This window comes from Schistocerca gregaria, chromosome 1, assembly GCF_023897955.1.
Source record: "Schistocerca gregaria isolate iqSchGreg1 chromosome 1, iqSchGreg1.2, whole genome shotgun sequence".
Classification (NCBI taxonomy): Eukaryota; Metazoa; Arthropoda; class Insecta; order Orthoptera; family Acrididae; genus Schistocerca; species Schistocerca gregaria.
In genome coordinates this window covers 1,045,453,573-1,045,473,733 of record NC_064920.1, presented here as the reverse complement: position 1 = coordinate 1,045,473,733, position 20,161 = coordinate 1,045,453,573, and the positions used below count along the sequence as shown (strand labels likewise).

Genomic DNA, 20,161 nt, shown 5'->3' with positions numbered 1-20,161 from the left:
GCAAAACCTGCCCAATTCACCCACTTAGCACTTCCACTCCTGTCATAGGTTTACCCTACCCCTCAGGGGTTGGACCACCTGTGAAAGCAGTCTTGTCATTCACCAGCTCTGTTGCAATCATTGCACAGGTTTTTATATTGGTATGGCTACCAACCAGCGGTCCACCAGGATGAACGGCCATTGCCAAACTGTGGCTAAGACCATCCTTTGGCACAAATTGCAACTGAACATTACACACAGCTGATTTCAATGGTGCTTCACTACCCAAGCTATCTGGATCCTTTCCTCCACCACCAACTTTTCTGAACTGCACAGGTGGGAGTTATTCTTACAACACATTCGCCACTACCATAATTATCCCAGACTCAAATTATGTAACATACTGCCCCCTCTGTCCTATCATCACCTCCCCATCCTCATCTCCTACCTAGTTTATTTGCAGTCCTCTGCCACAATGCATCTACCTGTCTTTCCCCACAATCTCCATTTTTGCTACTTTTTTTCACCACATCCACACCCCACAACATCCTAATGCTGTGCTTGTTGGCAGTCTAGTCCCTTCACACTCCACCAGACAGTGTTTGTCTCTCTCTGCCTACCTGTACATTACTATCCCTTACCCTTCCCTGCTCCCTATAGACTGCTGTCTGCATCCCATGTTAGTTGCATTCCAGTCTGAATTGCTAGAGTTGGCAGTCACGTGTGCGTGAGGTGTGTTTACTTGTGTGTGTGTGAATGGTATGTGTCTCTCTTACTGATGAAGGCCGTGGCCAAAAGTTTTATATAAGTGCCTTTTAATTGTGCCTGTCGGCAACTTGGCGTGACTTCTTTATGGTAAGTAGCTATCTGTCTTTTCTTATATTGTTGATAAAACATAAACACATTCACACAAGGAACATCTGTGCTTTCGACTTTGGGAGGACTTTGTCTGAAAGATTAAATGTTTTAGCAGTCTTTTTCCTTGTGACTCATAGAAACCCGATGTCGCCTCTGTGTGTTTAATATCCTTTCCAAAAGGGAATACAGATGTATGAAATATTAAACTAACAAAAGTGCAAAGTGGCAAAGCAGAAATAGTGACCAGAGAAATGCTGAGCTGTATATGCATGTATGATTAGTGGAAATAGAGGTGCACGTATACAAAAATTAAAGAAATCTTTGTAATATCAACAATATCAGATGAAGATAGACTACTACTTACAGTACAGATGATACATTAAGTTGCAGACACGCACAATGAAAAAGACACTTATACATTATCTTTCAGACAAAGCCTTGGTCAGAAAAAGAAACACACACACATTCAATTACACAAACAAGCACAGCTCATGCAAACAACTGCTATCTCTTGCACCTCAGTGCAATAGGTGTGTTTGTTTGTGTGAATGAATGTGTGTGTTTTGTGTTCTGATGAAGGCTCTATCTGAAAGCTAATGTATCTTTTAATTGTGCCTGTCGGCAACTGGACGTGTCTTCTTTACGGTAAGTATCTATCTGTATTTCCCTATATTGCTGATAAAACAAACACATTCACACAAGGAACATCTGTGTTTTCGACTTTGGGAGGACTTTGTCTAAATGATTAATTGTTTTAGCAGTCTTTTTCATTGTGGCTCTTAGAAACCTGATATATTTTAGTTGTGTCCATCTGCAACTTAGTGTGTCATCTTTACAGTTAAGTAGAAATCTATCTTTTCCTTATTTTGCTGATATTTCAACCTGGAGTTTCCATTGTTAGAAATCTTTATAAGAAAGAGAAGCAGCTGTATGCATATCAAGGGATCACACTGCAAACCAACACTAGGCAAAGAAGGGCAAGGAAGAAGTCCAAGTAAAAATCTGAAAATGGAATTATAATTCTAGGAGAATAAATTAAAACTTTGAGATTTCCTACTGACACTGTGATTCTGAGAAGACAGAAAAATCCTAAGAAGTTCAGATGAACAGTATCTTGAAAAGACGGTGCAAGATGAATATCAACAAAGGTAAAACAATAAATTAGGTGGTGCTGAGGGAATGATATAGGAAATAAATGACTAAAAGTAGACATATTACACTATATGTGCAGCTATATAACTGACAATGTGCAAAGCAGATGATATAAAATGCAGACACTGAATATCAAATGAAGTTACCTGAAAAAGAGAAATTTATTAACACCGAGTATAAATTCTAGTGTTAGGAAGCCTTTCTGAAGGTATGTCTCTGCATTGTAGCCTTTTATGGAAATAAAATATGGACATAAACAATTAAGACATGACAAGAATAGAAGCTTTTGAAATGGGGCATTACAGAGAAATGCTTAAGGTTAGAGGCCTAGATCGGATAAGTAATGAAAAGATACTGAATCAAACTGGGGAAAAATGGTATTTATGGCACAGTTTGACTAAAAGAAGGGATTGAATGTTATGACACATACTGACAAATAAAGGAATAGTTAATCTGATAATGGATGGAAGTACGTTTGAGTGTGTGTGTGTGTGGGGGGGGGGGGGGGGTAAAAACTGCAGAGGTATAACTATAAGTTTGACTATAGCAAGCAAGTTCAGAAGGAGGTAAAGTTATAGTAGTTAGGCACAGATGACAATAAGCATAGAGGGATGCAGCGAACCAGTCTTCATACTGAAGACCACAACCACCACCATCACCACCACCACCACCACCACCACCACCACAACCACAACAACAACAACAACAAACACAATTTGTCTATAGCAGGTACTGCTGAGGTTCTTGCCACTTAGTTTTATCCAAACACTGTCAGCACATAGCTCAACTTGTGGTCAAGCCATTGCTGGCCACATTGCACGAGGTATTTATCACAATGGGCAAAATGATGAGTTATAGTCCCACCTCCATTCACAGTATAAACAGCACTGCATGCTGCAATACTGCCTTTAATCAAAGCATGATTTATATCACACATTATGCACAAATGAATTTTTATTCTGCAGTGGATTGTTCCCCAATATGAAACTTTCTGGCAGAGTAAACCTGTATGCTAGACCAGAACTTGAACACAGGGCCTTTTCCTTTCACGGAAAAGTACTCGACTAACTGAGCTACCTGAGCACAGCTCATGACCCTTACTCACAGTTTTACTTCTGCCAGTACCTCATCTCCTACCTTCCAAAACTCCACAAAAGTTTCCCTGCATAACTTGCCGAACTAGCACTCTTGTAAGAAAGGATATTGCACAGATATGGATTAGCCACAGCCTGAGGGACTGTTTCCAGAACAAATTTTCACTCTGGAGAATGTTTTTGGCTGATATGAAACTTCTTGACAGATTAAAACTGTGTGCCAGACCAGGACTTAGCACTTTTCCACAAAAGGAAAAGGTCCCATGGCTCTGTCAACTGAGATACCCCAAGCATGACTCAAGATCTGTTCACACAAATTTACTTCTGCCAGGACCATATTTCCCAAACTTCACAGAAGTTTTCCTGTGTGACAATAGGTCTTGAGTCTTGCTTGGATAGCTCAGTTGTTATGGCATTTGCCATGAAAGGCAAAGTACCCGGGTTCAAGCCCTGGTACAGCACACAGCTTTAATCTGCCACGAAGTTTCATATCAGTGCACACTCCACTGTAGAATGAAGTTTCATTCTGGAAATAATCCCCCATGTGGCTAAGCCATGTCCCCACTACGTATTTTCTTCCAGGAGTGCCATTCCTGTGAGTTATATGCAGGAGAACTTCTGATAGTCAGCCACTTCACATTAAGTGCACAACTGATAACACTCTGGTCCTTGTGCTACCTTTCATTCTTAATCTGCTGTATGACATTTTATGTAACCTAACTGACCTTAACTGCAGATCTACACACATTTACTAGAACTGTCGCTAGCATGTTATGTGATTTTATGTCACACCTTTATAACTTCTATGAAGTTTGGAAGATAAGACATGACATGCTAGCAGAATTAAAGCTGCTTGGTTCAGTAAGTTCAGCATTTGTCCATGAGAGGTAAAAGTCCCAGGTTTAAATCCCAGTCTGGCACATGGTTTTAATCTGCCAGGAACTTTCAAACACTATGTCATTTCATCCTCTGAATCCACCTTCAGGTATTACTTTTCTTACAGCAGCAACAAATACCACATAAACTAATTCCTGAAAGACAGAAAATGGTACATGCTCACACTGCAATAAAATAAGTGCATGAAGATGGCTCCACAGGATCCAAAAGAGCACAATGTGTGATTTAAATAAAGTTATTTAGTGAATGTAGGCGGTATGAATATACTAGCTGACAAACCTGGCATTGCCTAGGTTTTAAATTTTTTTTTGGGGGGGGCGGGATTTTAAAAAGAAAAAAGAACTGTGTTTGTACTGCAGTATCAAAAAAACTTCATGACCATGTACTAGTGAAAACACCTTTGATATTATGAAAAAGTCATTTAAAAACATATGCACAATTTACAAATGTATAAGCACAGTATCCAAATTAAGAAACATGAGCCCAGACAGTTTCCGTATGCTGGGTGTAGCTGCTTCACTTGTCTACAATGCAATTTTGTAAACATCTCTACAGCAATGCCTCTTCATAGCATCATAGATAGGTGTCGTTTTTGCCTACAGCCATTAGCGTTTAGCAGTTGAAAGTTCTCTAAAGTGCTGCCAGGTATCAGGAATTTCCCTAAGTTGACTTGACTGTAGTAGTACCTTAGTAATAAAGAATAAATGTATTAAAGCTTCCTGCATGATGTAGCATTTTTATCTCATACCTCAGTGTTTATGATGTCATATCTTTGGAACTACTTTTTGTACAATGATATATTTGTGCAGGTAAATTTAGCAACATATGTGGAGTCTGTCCGTAAAATACGCCGTGAATACATCGTAGCAAAGACGTAATAAATTTAAATTTCATGCATGATGCAGCAGTTTTGCATGCATCTCAGTGTTTATGACATTGTATCTCCTGATCTAGGTGACATACAATGGTATAATTTTGTAGGTACACTCAGCGGTATATGTGGATACTGTCTGCAAAATGACCTGTGAATAGTGTTACTAGAAAAGAAGCAATAAATTTAAATGTCATGCACAATGTGCCAATTTTCCACTCATCTCAATGTTTATGACATATTTCCTGAACTGTGTGTCTACCATGACATACTTTTTACATGCGTCTAGCATCATATGTGGATACTGCAAAATTTGCTGAGGATACAGTTAGTGTCACAGAAGAAATATATTTAAATGCCATGCATGATGTGGCAGTTTTTCATGCAGCTCATTGTTTATGATGTCTTATCTCCTGAACTATGATAGGTAGGCAGTTCTTACCCCCAAAGCAATTGTTTGACAGTACGGAATACATTTACCAAGTTTTGTTGAAATTGTTCCAGTGGTTTACAAAGAGATGTGGAACACACACACACACACATTATTATAATATATACGGAAATTCTTTAAAAATCTAACAATAATGGAAATTTCTGAATGTAAATATGCATAACTCACTACAGCATACCCATATGAGGTGCATAGGAGCATGTAACAGAAAGCATTATTCACAATGGCTTTCAAGCTCTAAGTACAAACACAGTCACATATTCCAAAATATAACCTTCCGCAATAATGGTGAAATGTACTTTTAACAGAAAAAGAGCATGAACTCTAAAGCTACAGTGAATACTGCTTTCTGTTATATCGTATGTTTCTGCATGCCAAGTGTTGGTCTGCAGTAGATTCCTTTTAAATCCTACTGATCTGAATGAGTTTACTTTAAGCATACTAGTTTTCTCTCTGACAAATTGTAATGTACATCTCCTCAATAATAAATTAAAGACTGACGATAAAAATTTGTAGATTGCAAGCCTGCACACTGAATGGCATGTACAAAAAGAAAAAAGAACAAAAGAAACAAGTGAAAATGCGTGATACATCTACCAGTATAGTGAATAATCAGAACTAGCCACAATTTGCTTTCAGAAAATCATTATTTCCTTGTCAGTGTCAGTTATTTGGACACCATACAGTTAATTATCAAATGTCTGAACACGAAACCAGTAACACTGAAACATAACTGAACAGAAATGAAATTATGCCTACACAAGATTCAATGCTACTTTAACTTCTCACCATATGTTAGATTTGCCATCCAGTCCTCCATGTCGGTATCACCACAGAACTGCAGTTTGACAACGGCTAAGCTTTTGGTTAAACCAGGAGTGTGTATCACTATTCGTGGTTGAGCAGGCTCACTGCAGCATGCTATGCATGTTATCTCTGATAAGCTGAACTGTATCTGCAAACAAAGATTTACAAAAGCTCAGTGTCATTCCTCTTACTTACACAACTGAAAAATTATTATTACGAACAATAGAGATTTATTATATAGATTAAAATCTCCCTAATCAACTGTAACAGTATTTACCATTTGCAAGATGCAAGATATTCAGAAAAAATAAGTATTCACCTTATCATACCTCTTAAACTTGAATGCAGCTTAATACAGAAACCTCAAGACAGATTAAAACTATTCCCCAGACTAGGTGTCAACTTGGAATTTTGTCACTAATCTCTCAATAATTTAGGAGTAAAGGAGACCAGTCACCAAAAGTAGAAGCGTTGAGTTGTAGACAGGCACACAAAAAAGAATGAAAACTTTGTTGGCTTTTAGACAGAGCCTTTAATGAGCTAGAGTACATACACATGCTGGCTGAACACACAATGCCAGGATGGGAGCACAGCAGTTTGATAGGGTTGAGGGTTTGTGTTTGGTGGGGTGGGTCATCTTTGCAACATATCCTTTACTTCTGTAATCCTCCTGGTCTCAATCTCTGCCCACTAACTACACCCACATTCTTAACTGAAGTCTATCGTTCTTCGTTCCTGTTACCTCCTCCCAATACACACCTGAATGTCATAATCCTTATATGCTACACACACACTTTCCTGGCTGTTTCTCCCTATACCCACCCCACCTGACACAGCCCCTCACCACAGTCCATCTGCCAAACTGCAATCCCAGCACCAGTGTTCAGACATCTCAATGTAGCTGCATAGGTGTGTATGTGTGTGGATGGGTGGATGGGTGATTTGTGTGTGTGTGTGTGTGTGTGTGTGTGTGTGTGTGTGTGTGTGTGTGTGTGCGCGCATGCGCGTGCATGGGAGGGGGGGGGGGGGGGGGGTGCAGTTTAGCTATCAAAGTTTGCATTCTTTTTTGTGAAGCTGTTTACAACTCAACACTTTTATTATAACATTTTGCTAGAACTTTTCTTACCATACATATCTCTTAATGATATTTTCCAAGTCTGAGAATATTCTGGTCTTGCAAGTTACATCCATAATTCAGAACAACCTTGTCCTCTTCGAATCAGGTGCATGATTATGCAGGGTGTTTAAAAAAGTATTACATATTACTACAGGAGGTAGTATTGGTGGAAACTAGCTATATGTCAGGAAACCAATACCTGTTGAGATACGGGCCATTTTATTTGTGCTGAGTAATGTAAAGTATCTGGTGTTGTAGGGAGGATTCAGAAGAGACAGCACAATAAATTACCACAATATGCACATGTAAGCAGAAGCAGATCCTCAAGCAGTCTGGAGGTGAGTCATGAGGATGACTTTAGTATCAATGTACGTGCTGGAAATGTTGGTGACAAAAGGCTGTATACTCTACCAAAAAGATTAACAGGTGCAAAGTTTCACTGATTTGTGTGTGATGAATTACCACCACTACTGGAGAATATTACCCTTGCAGAAAGCTGACTGTGATTTGTGCACAATGGGGGACCATCCCGTTTTCTACAGTTTGTGTGACAACACTCACCACAACGTTTCATGGGTGAGGAGGTCTGGTAGCATGGTCTTCCTGTTCACCAGAACTGAATCTTGCATATCAAGTTATGGGGACATTTAATTATACTGGTGTATGCTCAACCTGGTGACAATTTGCAAATGGTACAGTGGTGTGTGGCCACTGCATGTGACACAAATCCAATGGAGCCAGGTGTGTCTGAAATAGTTTTTGATTCACTGCAAAGATCTGATGGAAGTGTCAGGATGTGCAATAATCACATGCAGCACTGCCTAAGTGTCTACTTCTGTGTAACAGACAGACAGGAATGAGAGGAGAGAGTGGCCCAAATCACAACGGGTATTGGTATCTGGTCATATTATGAAAGGAAATTTACTTCCAGTTTTGACCAACATTGCCTCCTGTAGGAACAGGACACACTTTTTTTTTAATGCCCTGTATATCTCTCTTCACTCAATTGTTTCACATTAAATTTCATAAAATGACAATGCTGAAGGAGAAAGATCTTCTCATGTGAGGTGTAAAAACTGTCACTTGTGGTCGTTTCACCCATTCAGATGGGGCTGCTTCGATTGTTTTCTGTCAAATCATCAGCTGCTTGCTTCTATGTGCATTCATCTGGACAAGGGTTGTTCCCTTGCACTTGATATTCTCCATGGACATGGGACTGATGTGTGCTAGAACACTGATTTGAGTTGTTGTTGGACTTCACCTCATCAGACCGAACTGAACAGAACAGAACTGAAAACACAATCACATGTGCTTCAAAGGGCCAGATAAAAAGGAGTCACATTCTGGAAGAGTTGTGGTTCAAACTTCTGTTTAGCACCCAGTTTTGTTTTCCATGATTTTCCTGAATCAATTACAACAAATGCCAGGTTGGTCCTTTTGAAAAGGCCAAGGACAATTTTCTTCCTTAGCATTATCCACACCAAGCTTGTGCTCTATCCCTAATGAACTCAACAAGATGTGAAACATCAATCTTTGTTCCTTTTCTTTCTAAACAGACAATATTGAAAACTTCACTTAGCAAAAATTGCATTGCACATTAACTTCAATGACCATTACATTTCATGATTAACTCCAAGGCCCCATTCAAACTTGTTGCGTAGTCCAAGTTTCATCGGATGGTTTCTGCAACTTACTAATTTACTTTTGAGAGCATGGCACAGTGGCTACATTGTTGTGCATTGGCAGGGCTGAATGTATGTGCAGGCTGTCCACACTGCAACATATGGGGCCATTCCACAAAATTTTTAAATAAAACAAAATAAAGTATCTGTGATTCAATATCACCTGTTGTAAATGGGACCAGGCAGAAAGGTTTTTCTAGGTTAAAGGCAAAGTCCAGAAAGACAATAATCAAGAAAAATAGAATAAAAGAAGCTTCATGTACAGTAAATAGAGATAAACCTAAGGGTGGTATCAAATTTACTTCATTAAAATATCAAGGGAATAAAAATTGAAGTAGATGAGCTGTTAGTGTGTTTGGATTATCTCAAAAACAGGAATGAGACTGATATACTTTGTCTGTCTGATCATCATTTAACTGTGGGGATGGAAAGTGTCAGTATAAATGGGTATAATATAGGATCTTACACTTACAGATCTAACATGGATAAAGGACAAGTTGCCATTTACACAAAAAGGGTATAATACAAAACTGTAGAAATAAGCAAATTTTGTGTCAATCAGTACTTTGAAGTTTGTGCATGTGAACTACAGCTAGACAATGTAGTGTTAATATTAGCAACAGTGTACAGGTCCCCATTAGGAGTGTGGGAGCTATGATTTCAATGTAAGCTTTCTAAATAATTCTGATAGGAACAGCTAACTAGAAGTGCTATTAATGACATATAACTTAGAATCAGTGATCAATTTCCCTACACATATATCTCAAGACAGTAGCACTCTCGTAGATAATTATTTGGACAGCAAGAGGATGTAAAATTAACACATGCTTTCCCTGTGACAAATGGATTATCAGCCCATAATTCACAACTGATTAACTTACAAATTAAAGAGCATGAGACCATCTTAACCAACAGTACACAAGTAGCTAGTGTATTTAACAACCATTTCTTAAGTGTAGGTGAGAAAAATTGGTGAGAATAGGTCAAAAGAAAAAGCCAAGCAGTACAGGGAAGAGTCAGTTTTGAGAAATCTTAGTCAGATTAAATTTCATCTAACAACCTCTTGTGAAATATGGAAAATCATTAAATCTTTGAAAAATAAATGTTCTGTTGGAGTAGAAGATGTCTCTAACAAGATACTAAAACAATGTGGAGCTGTTACAACTGATGTTCTGAGTCACATATGTAATGCATCACTAACTAAAAGTATATTCTCAGACAAGTTAAAATATGCCATTGTCAAGTGTCTCACAGAAGTTAATAAATGCTTGCCAGTATCCTTCCTTACAGCATTTTCAAAAATCATTGAGAAAGTAACATACTCGAGAATGGTTATCCATCTCAACAGTAATGGGATACTTAGTAAATCACAGTTCGGATTTCAAAAATTCTGTTCCTCTGAGAGCAACATACAATTTTGCTGCCCACATAAGAGAGAGTTTCAACAGTAAAATCTCACCAACAGGAATTCTCTGTGACTTATCCAAAGCATTTGATCGTGTGAACCATGGCATTATTTTACAGAAACTACAGTTCTATGGTATAAACAGAACAGTATATGAGTGGTTTAAGTCAAATCTATAGAACAGGAAAAAATTTTCTTTATATGGTTTAAGTGATTTAAGGAAGTTTGTCACTTCTAACTGGTGTGAAATTACATTAGGTGTTCCTCAGAATTCCATCATGGGTCACCTTCTATTCTTGATGTATGTGAATGACCTCCCTTTTTATCTGAAACAAGAAGCTAAACTGACACTGTTTGCTGAAGATACAAACATTATCATCAATCCAGTAAAAGAAACTCCAATAGAAAATGATAAAAATGTATTTGGAAAAGTTATTAACTGGTTTTCTGTGAATGGGCTTGCTCTGAACTTTGAAAAAACATAGTACAAACAATTTTCCACTGCAAGGAGTACAGTTCCTTCAACAAATATAGCCAGGGTACAGCATACAAACTTTTTGGGTGTACATAGAGATGAGAATCTTAGTTGGAAAATTCATATTTTGGATCTCCTAAAGTGACTAGGTTCAGCAACTTTTGCAATCAGAATAATTCCCAATTTTGAGGATACAGAAATTAGTAAGCTAACATACTTTGCATACTTTCACTCTCTGATGTCATACGGAATAATATTTGGGGGTTACTCAACAATTAGGCAAAAAGAATTCACTGTTCAAAAGAAAGTGTTTAGAATAATGTGTGAGGCTCAAAGTCATACATCTTGTAGGCATCTGTTTAAAAGGTTAGGAATTCTTACAGCAGCCTCACAGTACATTTACTGAATAACAAAATTTGTTCTCAACAGCATGGATCAGTTTCAAAACAACAGCGATATACATGATTATAATAGCAGAAGAAAGGAAGACTTACACTATCCTCTAGTTATCCTCACTTTGGCACAGAAAGGGGTAAAATATGCCGCTGTAAGATTTTTTGATAAATTACCAGATGAAATAAAATGTCTGAAAGACAGCAGTAATAGTTTCAAAAGTAAACTGAAATCATATATCTCCTTGACAACTTCTCTACCACACATAATTTCTTGAATAGCAATAAATAAATCTATAGGTATAATACATGCATTTTTTGCCATTTAAGGGAATGGGGTGGGTAATAAAAATTTTAAGCTTTTTTTTTTTTAAAAAAAAGCAACCTTGACTCACATGTGCATTTGTTACGCACTTGACACATTTCACACCACAACAGTTACTGTGAGATTGATCAATGGAACACATAACTAACTAACTAACTAACTAACTGTGGTGGTGTGCACTTTCATAGAAGATGAAAACATAATTATTTCAATTGGGCTCATTTGACCAAATTTTTCAGTGGGCACCTTATATGAATTAAGTCAGTACTCTACTCTCAAACCCCAGGATTTATCATGTCAAATTCCCAGTGGCGCCTAGTCAAATTCATGACAATTCAGTTGGCAAAATCACCAAGACTTTTAAGAGAATGGTTAGCATAATTTGTGCAGTTTTAGTTTGGACTTCTTGGAAAGTTGGTCTCTTTCAAACATCACTTCATCCTAACCAGGATTCGTCATCAGATGGGGTTCCTTTAGCTTTGAAAGCCAGAAAAAACCATTTTCACATAATTACACTCACTGACAAGAACACAGTACACAGTACTGTATTTGAATTTATAGAAGTAAAATTTGCTTGGTTGTTGCATTCCTTTCATTATCTTTCATTTATCTAACTAGCATGTACGCTGATAGTTGCAACATCGCCAAGTTGTAACCACTATCAAGTCCAATTCTGAAACATTACAACACTTAAAGGAGAGGTCCCCAGTGGTGGGATAGACTTTTTGAAACCATCTACACAGTGATGTAGGTTAAGGTGTCAGGTATCATCTCCTGCAACCATTCTTACTGCTTGGCATTTGTTTATGAGTAATTAACAAAAAAACAATATTGGAATTTTGCACGATGCTCTACAGCTTTGAAAAGGAAATGCTATACAGACCAGTTGCTTAGTGTATTGGTTGACACATAGTCCTGAATTTTGTCAGGTTCTTTGAATTTTTTTTATTTATATGCCTTTATTGAAATGAATTTGATCTTAGTTTTATTTTAATTAATTGGCTTAAATATAATTTTTTATTTCTATTCCTTTATCACATCATTTTAATCATCATATAAAGTTTTCCATTTGCCTTCATTTTTCTTCATATCATTCTTTTTCCTCTTGGAATCATTGTGCATGTGAAATTACTTATTTTTACTTATCCATCACAATATTTAAACATTTTGAAATGTCTACCTATCAGTTCAAAAATATAAGATGAAATTGTCTATTATACTGACTGTACAATGGTGACAAAAACATATTTTTCATTACAAGATATAAATTTCTTACGACAGTAACTGTCATAGAAACATTTAAAACAAATTCTTATTGCACAATGGACAAAATAATGCAGATGAAGATTTAAACTACAGAAACGATGAAGTAAATGAGGAATAGAAATAATGAATTCAATAACAGGAATGAAAATACAGGATGATAAAGGGAATAAAGTATATCCAAGTTGATATACAAAAATAATTAAGATTACACACAAAGATTCCAAGTGGAAAAAGACTGATAGAAAGAAAAATAAGAGCAAATGGAAAAAAATATTATGATGGTTAAAATGATACAACAAAGCAATAGAAATAAAAAAATACATTTAAACCAATTAATTGAATATAAATAATGATCAAAGTCCTTTTGATAAAGATCTACAAACAATAAAATTCAAAGCACCTGAGAACGACCTACAGCCTTTTTGCATGTGAGGACTGTACATTAACCATTACACTATTCTGTATAGTTCCCTTTTGTAAAGCTGTAGAGCATCACACAAATTTCCAAATTTTTTTCCGTCAGTTACTTGTAAGAGAGGGTGCACCAGGGAGAATGGTTGCACGGTGTTATATCTGAGACCTTAACCTATATTACAGTATAGATGGTTTCGAAAAGTCAGTCCCATGAGAGAGGACCTCTCCCTGTTAGCACTGAAAGTATGTTTATTATGAACACCAACATACAGCCACAACAGAATTGGATTTGTGGGTGGACAGTGCAGCTATTTATAAGAATCTCTCAGAACTGATAAATACTAAATGACAAATTTGAACTGGTGACCTGTAGCACACCAGCCAGTGACGCTAACTGCTGTGCAATGCTATGGACAAATTAGGGCATTATTGTTACCTGTCATTTCCCTCACTTAATCTCACTCTTACTTTTCTTACAGGGCTCCGCAACAGTTTTTACTCCTGAAAGGAGAGAACCTTCCTTCTTCAGCATTCACAGTCATCCTGTTAAATTTAATGTAAGCTACCAACTGAATGAAGAGACATAAGGGGTGTATAAAAAATGTGGTTGTGCCTTCTGTTCTGCTAGTTGTGGTGAAGTCTAACAAAAAAACTCAGATCTACATCCTAGAAAACATCAAAACATTTGACTAGTCCCATGACCATGGAGAACAGCAAGTGGAAGAGAACAGCCCTATGTCCACAACAGTGCACATGGATGAAACTGGCTGAGGATTAATAGTTATCAATTTAAGCAGCCTTAACTGAGCACGTGAAAGAACCACAAATTTTCAGAAATACAATGATGTTGATTTTTATCACTAGTGTTTTGTCCTTTGTGACTTTTAACATTTTTTTGGTTAATTATAAATATCAGTAATTCCTTGTTGTAGTAGTAACCAGTAAACTCTGATGAAATCTTCTCAGGTTATCAACCAACAGTATTGTCTTGAGCATCAAGTCGACATCTTGCTCAGCTAATAATCTGAGCAGATTTGTTCAGCAAGATTTACTGAAAAAGCCTACTGTCTCACTCAGCAGGTATGATCTACCTTTGTTTGGTTCTTCTCAGGAGACATTATGGTGAACGTTCCAGACTCCAATGTTCCCAAATCTCCACCAATCCATTCCAGTTCTAGTACACAGTCTTCAAGTTGGTAGTTTGTCTCCTTCAACATGCATCTGGCATCTCCAGTTTTCACCCAAGATGATCTAAAATAACATTATACATTTAAAAAATTTAAGTACAAGATATATCTCAGCAACAGTTAATAGACTGAAGTTATGGTTCTTCTCTTTAGCACATACAACATCCACATATAAGATTCTCTGTGTTTCTCAGAATTTTTGTGTTTCTCCTCTCCTATTTTTCCCAGCATCTTCTTCCTCCACCATCCCCTATTCTTGTTGTTTCTCTCACCTTCCTCACCATCATATTCATCTATTTTTCTTTTAAAGAATGTAACAGTTATGAGCTGTTTCTTTTCATGTTGCATGAATGAGCTGCTTGTTTCTAGTGGAATGGTGATTCTACACTTAAAAACAAAATATTCACTGCACAAAAATGTACAACACTGAAAACAGAAAATGACTGGGGAATCCCTCAATTAAGAATAAACTGCAAATGTAACAATACAGCTGCTGATGCAAAACCTCGAGAAAAACAAACTAAGTAAAATAATCAAAGAAATTTATGTTACCACCATAAGCTAAGCTGCTGTAAGTGAATAATTCTTTACTGACAGCTAATTTTGATTGGAAATTTTCCACTTGTGTAAGAACACTTTAAAATAAAAACATCTTAGTACGATAGATTAAAACATGAAACATCAGATCGAAGTTAAGTTGTCCAGATCAAGAAAATTTGCATCAAAGCCTGTAGTGCTGCCACTTGTTTTCCACATAACATAGTAATGAAGATCTGCCATAGTTGTACAATGTATGTCAATAGGTCTAACATTTGCATACTAGTCATAAATAAAGCATTATTCATTAAAAACAGGTATATGGAGAAAAAATTAATTTTTATAAACACACTGCTAAGAAAAAAATAAAGTTGTACACCCTTTGAGAGCTTTACAATTCACTCAAGATTTATTGTTGCAACAATGCATATGGATTAAATGAAATAATTACATTTAGAGATGCATAGCAAATGCCTTTCTGAGATACCAGACACCATGCTGAAACACTCATATTAATATGTGGTGTAGCCTCCATGGGCAGCAATGCAGGTGTCAACTCTGGCATCCAGTTGATTGTACAATTGGTGAACACATCCTGGGATATGTTATGCCATGCCTGCTTGAACTGTTTATGTAGTTGTAACAGTTGTTGGTTGATGAGTGGTGCTGGTCACTACTCGTCCCATCATATTACACACATGCCCCGTTGGAGACAAGTCTGGAGATTGTGCTGGCCAGAAAAGTTGTTGTATGTCTGCAGAGCATGTTGAGTTTCAAGGTCAGTGTGTGGGCAGACACTATCCTGTTGGAACAACACATGACCTTCCTGTTGAAAGAGTGGCAAAAGAACGGATCAAACAACATTTTGCACGTATCAAGTGCTGGTTAGCTTCCCCTCCAGATACATCAAAGGTAAATTAGAGTTGTAACTTACTGCACCCCAGTACACATTATCTTGACTGGGGCAAATGCATGTCTTGGGCAAATGCACTCTAAATGATGTGCTCATCAGGTCAAATGCGAAAATGACAATCTACATCATCTATATCTACGTGATTACCCTGCTATTCACTATAAAGTGCCTGGCAGAGGGTTCAATGAACCACCTTCAAGCAGTCTCTCTACCGTTCCACTCTCGAAAGGCATGCAGGAAAAACAAGCACTTAAATTGTTCTGTGCGAGCCCTGATTTCTCTTATTTTATCATGATGATCATTTCTCTCTAAGAAGGTGGGTGCCAACAGAAAGTTTTCGCAATCGGAGGAGAAAACTGGTGATTGAAATTTCATGAGAATATTCCATTGCAACAAAAAATGCCTTTGTTTAAATGATTGCCACTACAATTCATGTATCATGTCTGTGAGACTATCTCCCATATTTCGTGATAATACAAAACGAGCTGCCCTTTTTTGTACTTTTTCGATGTCATCCGTCAGTCCCATCTGATACGGACGGATCCCAAACTGCATAGCAATACTCCAGAACAGGGCGGACAAGCATGGTGTAAGCGGTCTCTTTAATAGACCTATTGCACCATCCTAAGAGTTCTGTCAATGAATCTCAGTCTTTGGTTTGCTCGACCCACAATATTATATATGCGACGTTCCAGTTTAGGTTATTTGTAATTGTAATCCCTAAGTATTTAGTTGAATTTACAGCCTTCAGAGTTGTGTGACTTATCGTGGTAATCAAAATTTTCCTTATTCAGGGTCAATTGCCACTTATCGCGTCATACAGATTCTTATCTAAATCATTTTGCAAGTCGTTTTGATCATCTGATGACTTTACAAGACAGTAAATGACAGCATCATCTTGCATACAGACAGGATCTGTCTTTGTATCTGAAGACCACAGCACACCATTCCATATCCCACGTGATCATCTGACAGTACCAGTCGAGCCATCCATATCCATGCTGTGGCATTAGTGGAAGACAGGCAAGAGGTGTGCATGCCCACAGTCCCACTGCCGATAACTGGTTCGCAACAGTTCATATTGACACATCTGGGCTCAATGTGCTGTCATAGCTGTAAGCACTGTCACTGCTGTTCTTACAATATTATAATCCTGGTGGGTGTCGGAGCTACTTGGACATCCAGAACCTCGTCTATGGGTGGAGAATGTCATATGACTACGGATACCAGCATCATTGCAAAACTAACACAGCACATCTAACTCATGTGACAATTCTCCGAAAGGACCATCCCAGCAGTCGGAAGGCCACAATTTGAGTCCTTTCAGACTTGCTCAGTTTCTTCACATGTTTGCACAGCATTGAGACTTCTGATTGTAAGCATTCCCTATTAAATGATAGACACAAATGGCACTCTGGTAACTATGCCATTATGCTATCTGTTGATGAACAACGTTGAAACCATTATCAGTACATCTATTATCCTCCAGGTGGTGTATGACCTCATTGGATCAAAATCGACGTTGTATTACCAGATGTACTAATTTTTTCCCCGGCAGTTTATATTAGAGATGTGGATAACATTTAACAAAAAGGTTTTTAAATAAAACAAGTTTATTCACCGACAGCATAAAAATGAAAGTGAAATTAAGCATGCAGGAAGTAACAGTGGTTCACTGGTCCATTTTCACTGAAAGCCTAGGTTTTCTAAATATGATGTGCACCCACTATTATTTACTGATCTTTTTACAAGGTGGTGATTTTTACATCTGGCATTTCATAGGGAGCCAATATGTTTCTTAATTTATGGCAAATTTTAAGCTTGATGTCCTGCAATATACGTTAATGACAACTCAATCACTCGAAAATGGCTTAAAAGGCTGAAACCTAGATCATAATTAAATAAACAGCAATACAGTCAAATGGTGGTGAGTTCATTTAAAAATTGTTGTGTGGCTGTTGCTTAGTAACATCAAAAACTGTCATACAACTGCTTTGAAGTGTTGGTAAGTTGCAATGAAGGTGTAAACAATAAATATCATTGGAAAATAGCAACTAGTCTTCAAATGGTATGTAGGGTCTTACTGGTAGTTTTTATTTGTTCCCTGATAGCCATAGAAAATTCCTAGTCTTGATTATGAAGAAGAAACAAAATCTCTAAATGTTAATAAATTATGAAACAGATTTACAGGCCAAGACTTACCATCAGGTGGTATATAAGTGTTACAACATTATGGAAAATCTAGGATGGAATGTAACAATATACTGAAAAGGATAGTTGCTACTCACCATATAACGGACATGTGAAATTGCAGATAGGCACAAGAAGAGACTGTCAGAAAATGAGCTTTCGGCTAACAATGCCTTCATCGGACATAGAAAACACACACACACACACACACACACACACACACACACACACACACACGACCACAGTCATGTGCAGCAGCGCATGATGAGAGATATAACCAGGTGGTGGGAGTAAGAAGGTGGCTGGGTTGGGGAGGGGTAGGGATAGCAGGTTAGGAGTGGGGGTGGTAAAGCATTGCTTGTGGGAGCATAAAGGGACAAGGCAGAGAGAGAGTATGACAAGGTAGGAGTCAGGGATGGTAAAGTGTTGCTTGTATGAGCAAACAGCGACAAGGCAGAGCGAGGGGAGGACAGCTAAGTGCAGTCAGGAGGTCAGACGAGGGGCAGGGGAGGGTTAGCAGAAAAGTAGAGAGGTAAAAAGACTGTGGATGCGTTGCTGGAATAGAGGACTGTGCAGTGCTGGAATGGGAACAGAGAAGGGTCTAGAGAGTACGGACAGAGACTAACAAAGGTTGAGACCAGGAGGGTTACAGGAATGTAAGATATATTGCAGGGAGAGTTCCCACACCTGCTCAGTTCAGAAAAGTTGGTGTTGGTGGGAAGGATCCAGATGGCACAGGTTGTGAATCAGTCACTGAAGTGAAGAATGCCCGGGTTCCCGGGTTCGATTCCCGGCGGAGTTAGAGATTTTCTCTGCCTCGTGATGACTGGGTGTTGTGTGATGTCCTTAGGCTAGTTAGGTTTTAGTAGTTCTAAGTTCCAGGGGACTGATGACCATAGATGTGCTCAGAGCCATTTGAAGTGAAGAATGTTGTGTTGAATGGCATACTCAGCAACAGGGATGGTCCAGCTATTTCTTGGCCACAGTTTGTCTGTGGCCATTCATGCAGACAGAGAGCTTGTTGTTTGTCACGCCCACATATAATGCAGCACACTGGTTGCAGCTTAGCTTGTATATCACATGATTGTGTTGTGACTCGCCGATCTTTCAAAGTGCTGCCACGCAGTTATGCGCATCCTATACATGCAGCACTGTCTGCCAGCCATGCAGCAGCAGTGCCACCTAAGCGGTCAGACAGCCAGTGGCCGCTAGACTCGGACTCAGTTATGATTTGACTGTTAAAGTCTTACTCTGTTTACTTGATCTGTGACTTTCATGTATTGCGTCTTCCTTGAAATATATTTGTTCAACTTGAAGTTACAACAATTGGCGATGAGGATGAGATTTTTCTTTTCCATCGTTGACCCACATGTTTCCAAGGCTACTTTAGAGCAACTATTGCAAAGTCTCATAGAACAGCAAACCCTTCTCACAAATGCGATTGATGATTTCGTCACGGCATCAAATGCTCGTCGTTGTCTCTACTTCCTTTTCCTCCTTACAACGAGATGGCGGAAGACTGGTCTGATTACAAAACACGTCTTCGACAGCACTTCTTGGCACTTCATGTCGCGGACGAACAAACATGTAAGTCTCTGTTTCTTTCATGGATTTCACCTCAAATGTATCGGTTGTTGTTGCAATTGGTTCCTTTGAAATACCCTGCGTCTTTGCCCATTGCTGAAATGTGCTCAGTTCTGTCCACCTATTTTCAAAAGCAAACGCATGTGGTAGCCTCTCGTGTTGCCTTTTATCATTGTCAAAAACAACTGAATCAATCCCATCGTGCTTGGGCTGCTGAACTTCACGGCCACAATAGAAAGTGTCAATTTGATACCGAAGTTCACAAAGAATCCTACGCCAATTCCATGGTATGGGATGCTATTATCTAATCGATGTCCGACAAAGAAGTTTGGCAACATGCTCTTCAGTTGGCAAATCCGACTCTAGATGAAGTCCTATTCATCGCTTTGTCTTTTGAAATTTCTCGCACCGCTGGAGCGCAAATAGAGGCCTGGGGTGACGTCGGGGAAATACAAACTGTGTGTGATGTTGACGAAGCGTGTGGCGTGTCCCCGCTGGCCGACGTGGCCAGAGTATGCACCCAAGCGCAGCCACAGTATGCACCCAAGCGCAGCCTCGGCCTAAC

General features: G+C 38.4%; 1 protein-coding gene across 2 annotated transcripts in view; it reads right to left on the bottom strand.

Annotated features, from left to right (window-relative positions):
* The window catches only part of LOC126280916 (tectonin beta-propeller repeat-containing protein), a 213,531-nt gene that overhangs the window by 69,859 nt on the left and 123,511 nt on the right, over positions 1-20,161 (bottom strand). For both annotated transcript variants that reach the window (XM_049979803.1, XM_049979804.1), the window contains exons 10-11: positions 14,277-14,436; positions 6,092-6,257 (exon numbers count right to left, since the gene is read on the bottom strand). In XM_049979803.1, coding sequence (XP_049835760.1) covers positions 6,092-6,257; positions 14,277-14,436 — 326 coding nt within the window. The remainder of the gene's footprint in view (positions 1-6,091; positions 6,258-14,276; positions 14,437-20,161) is intronic.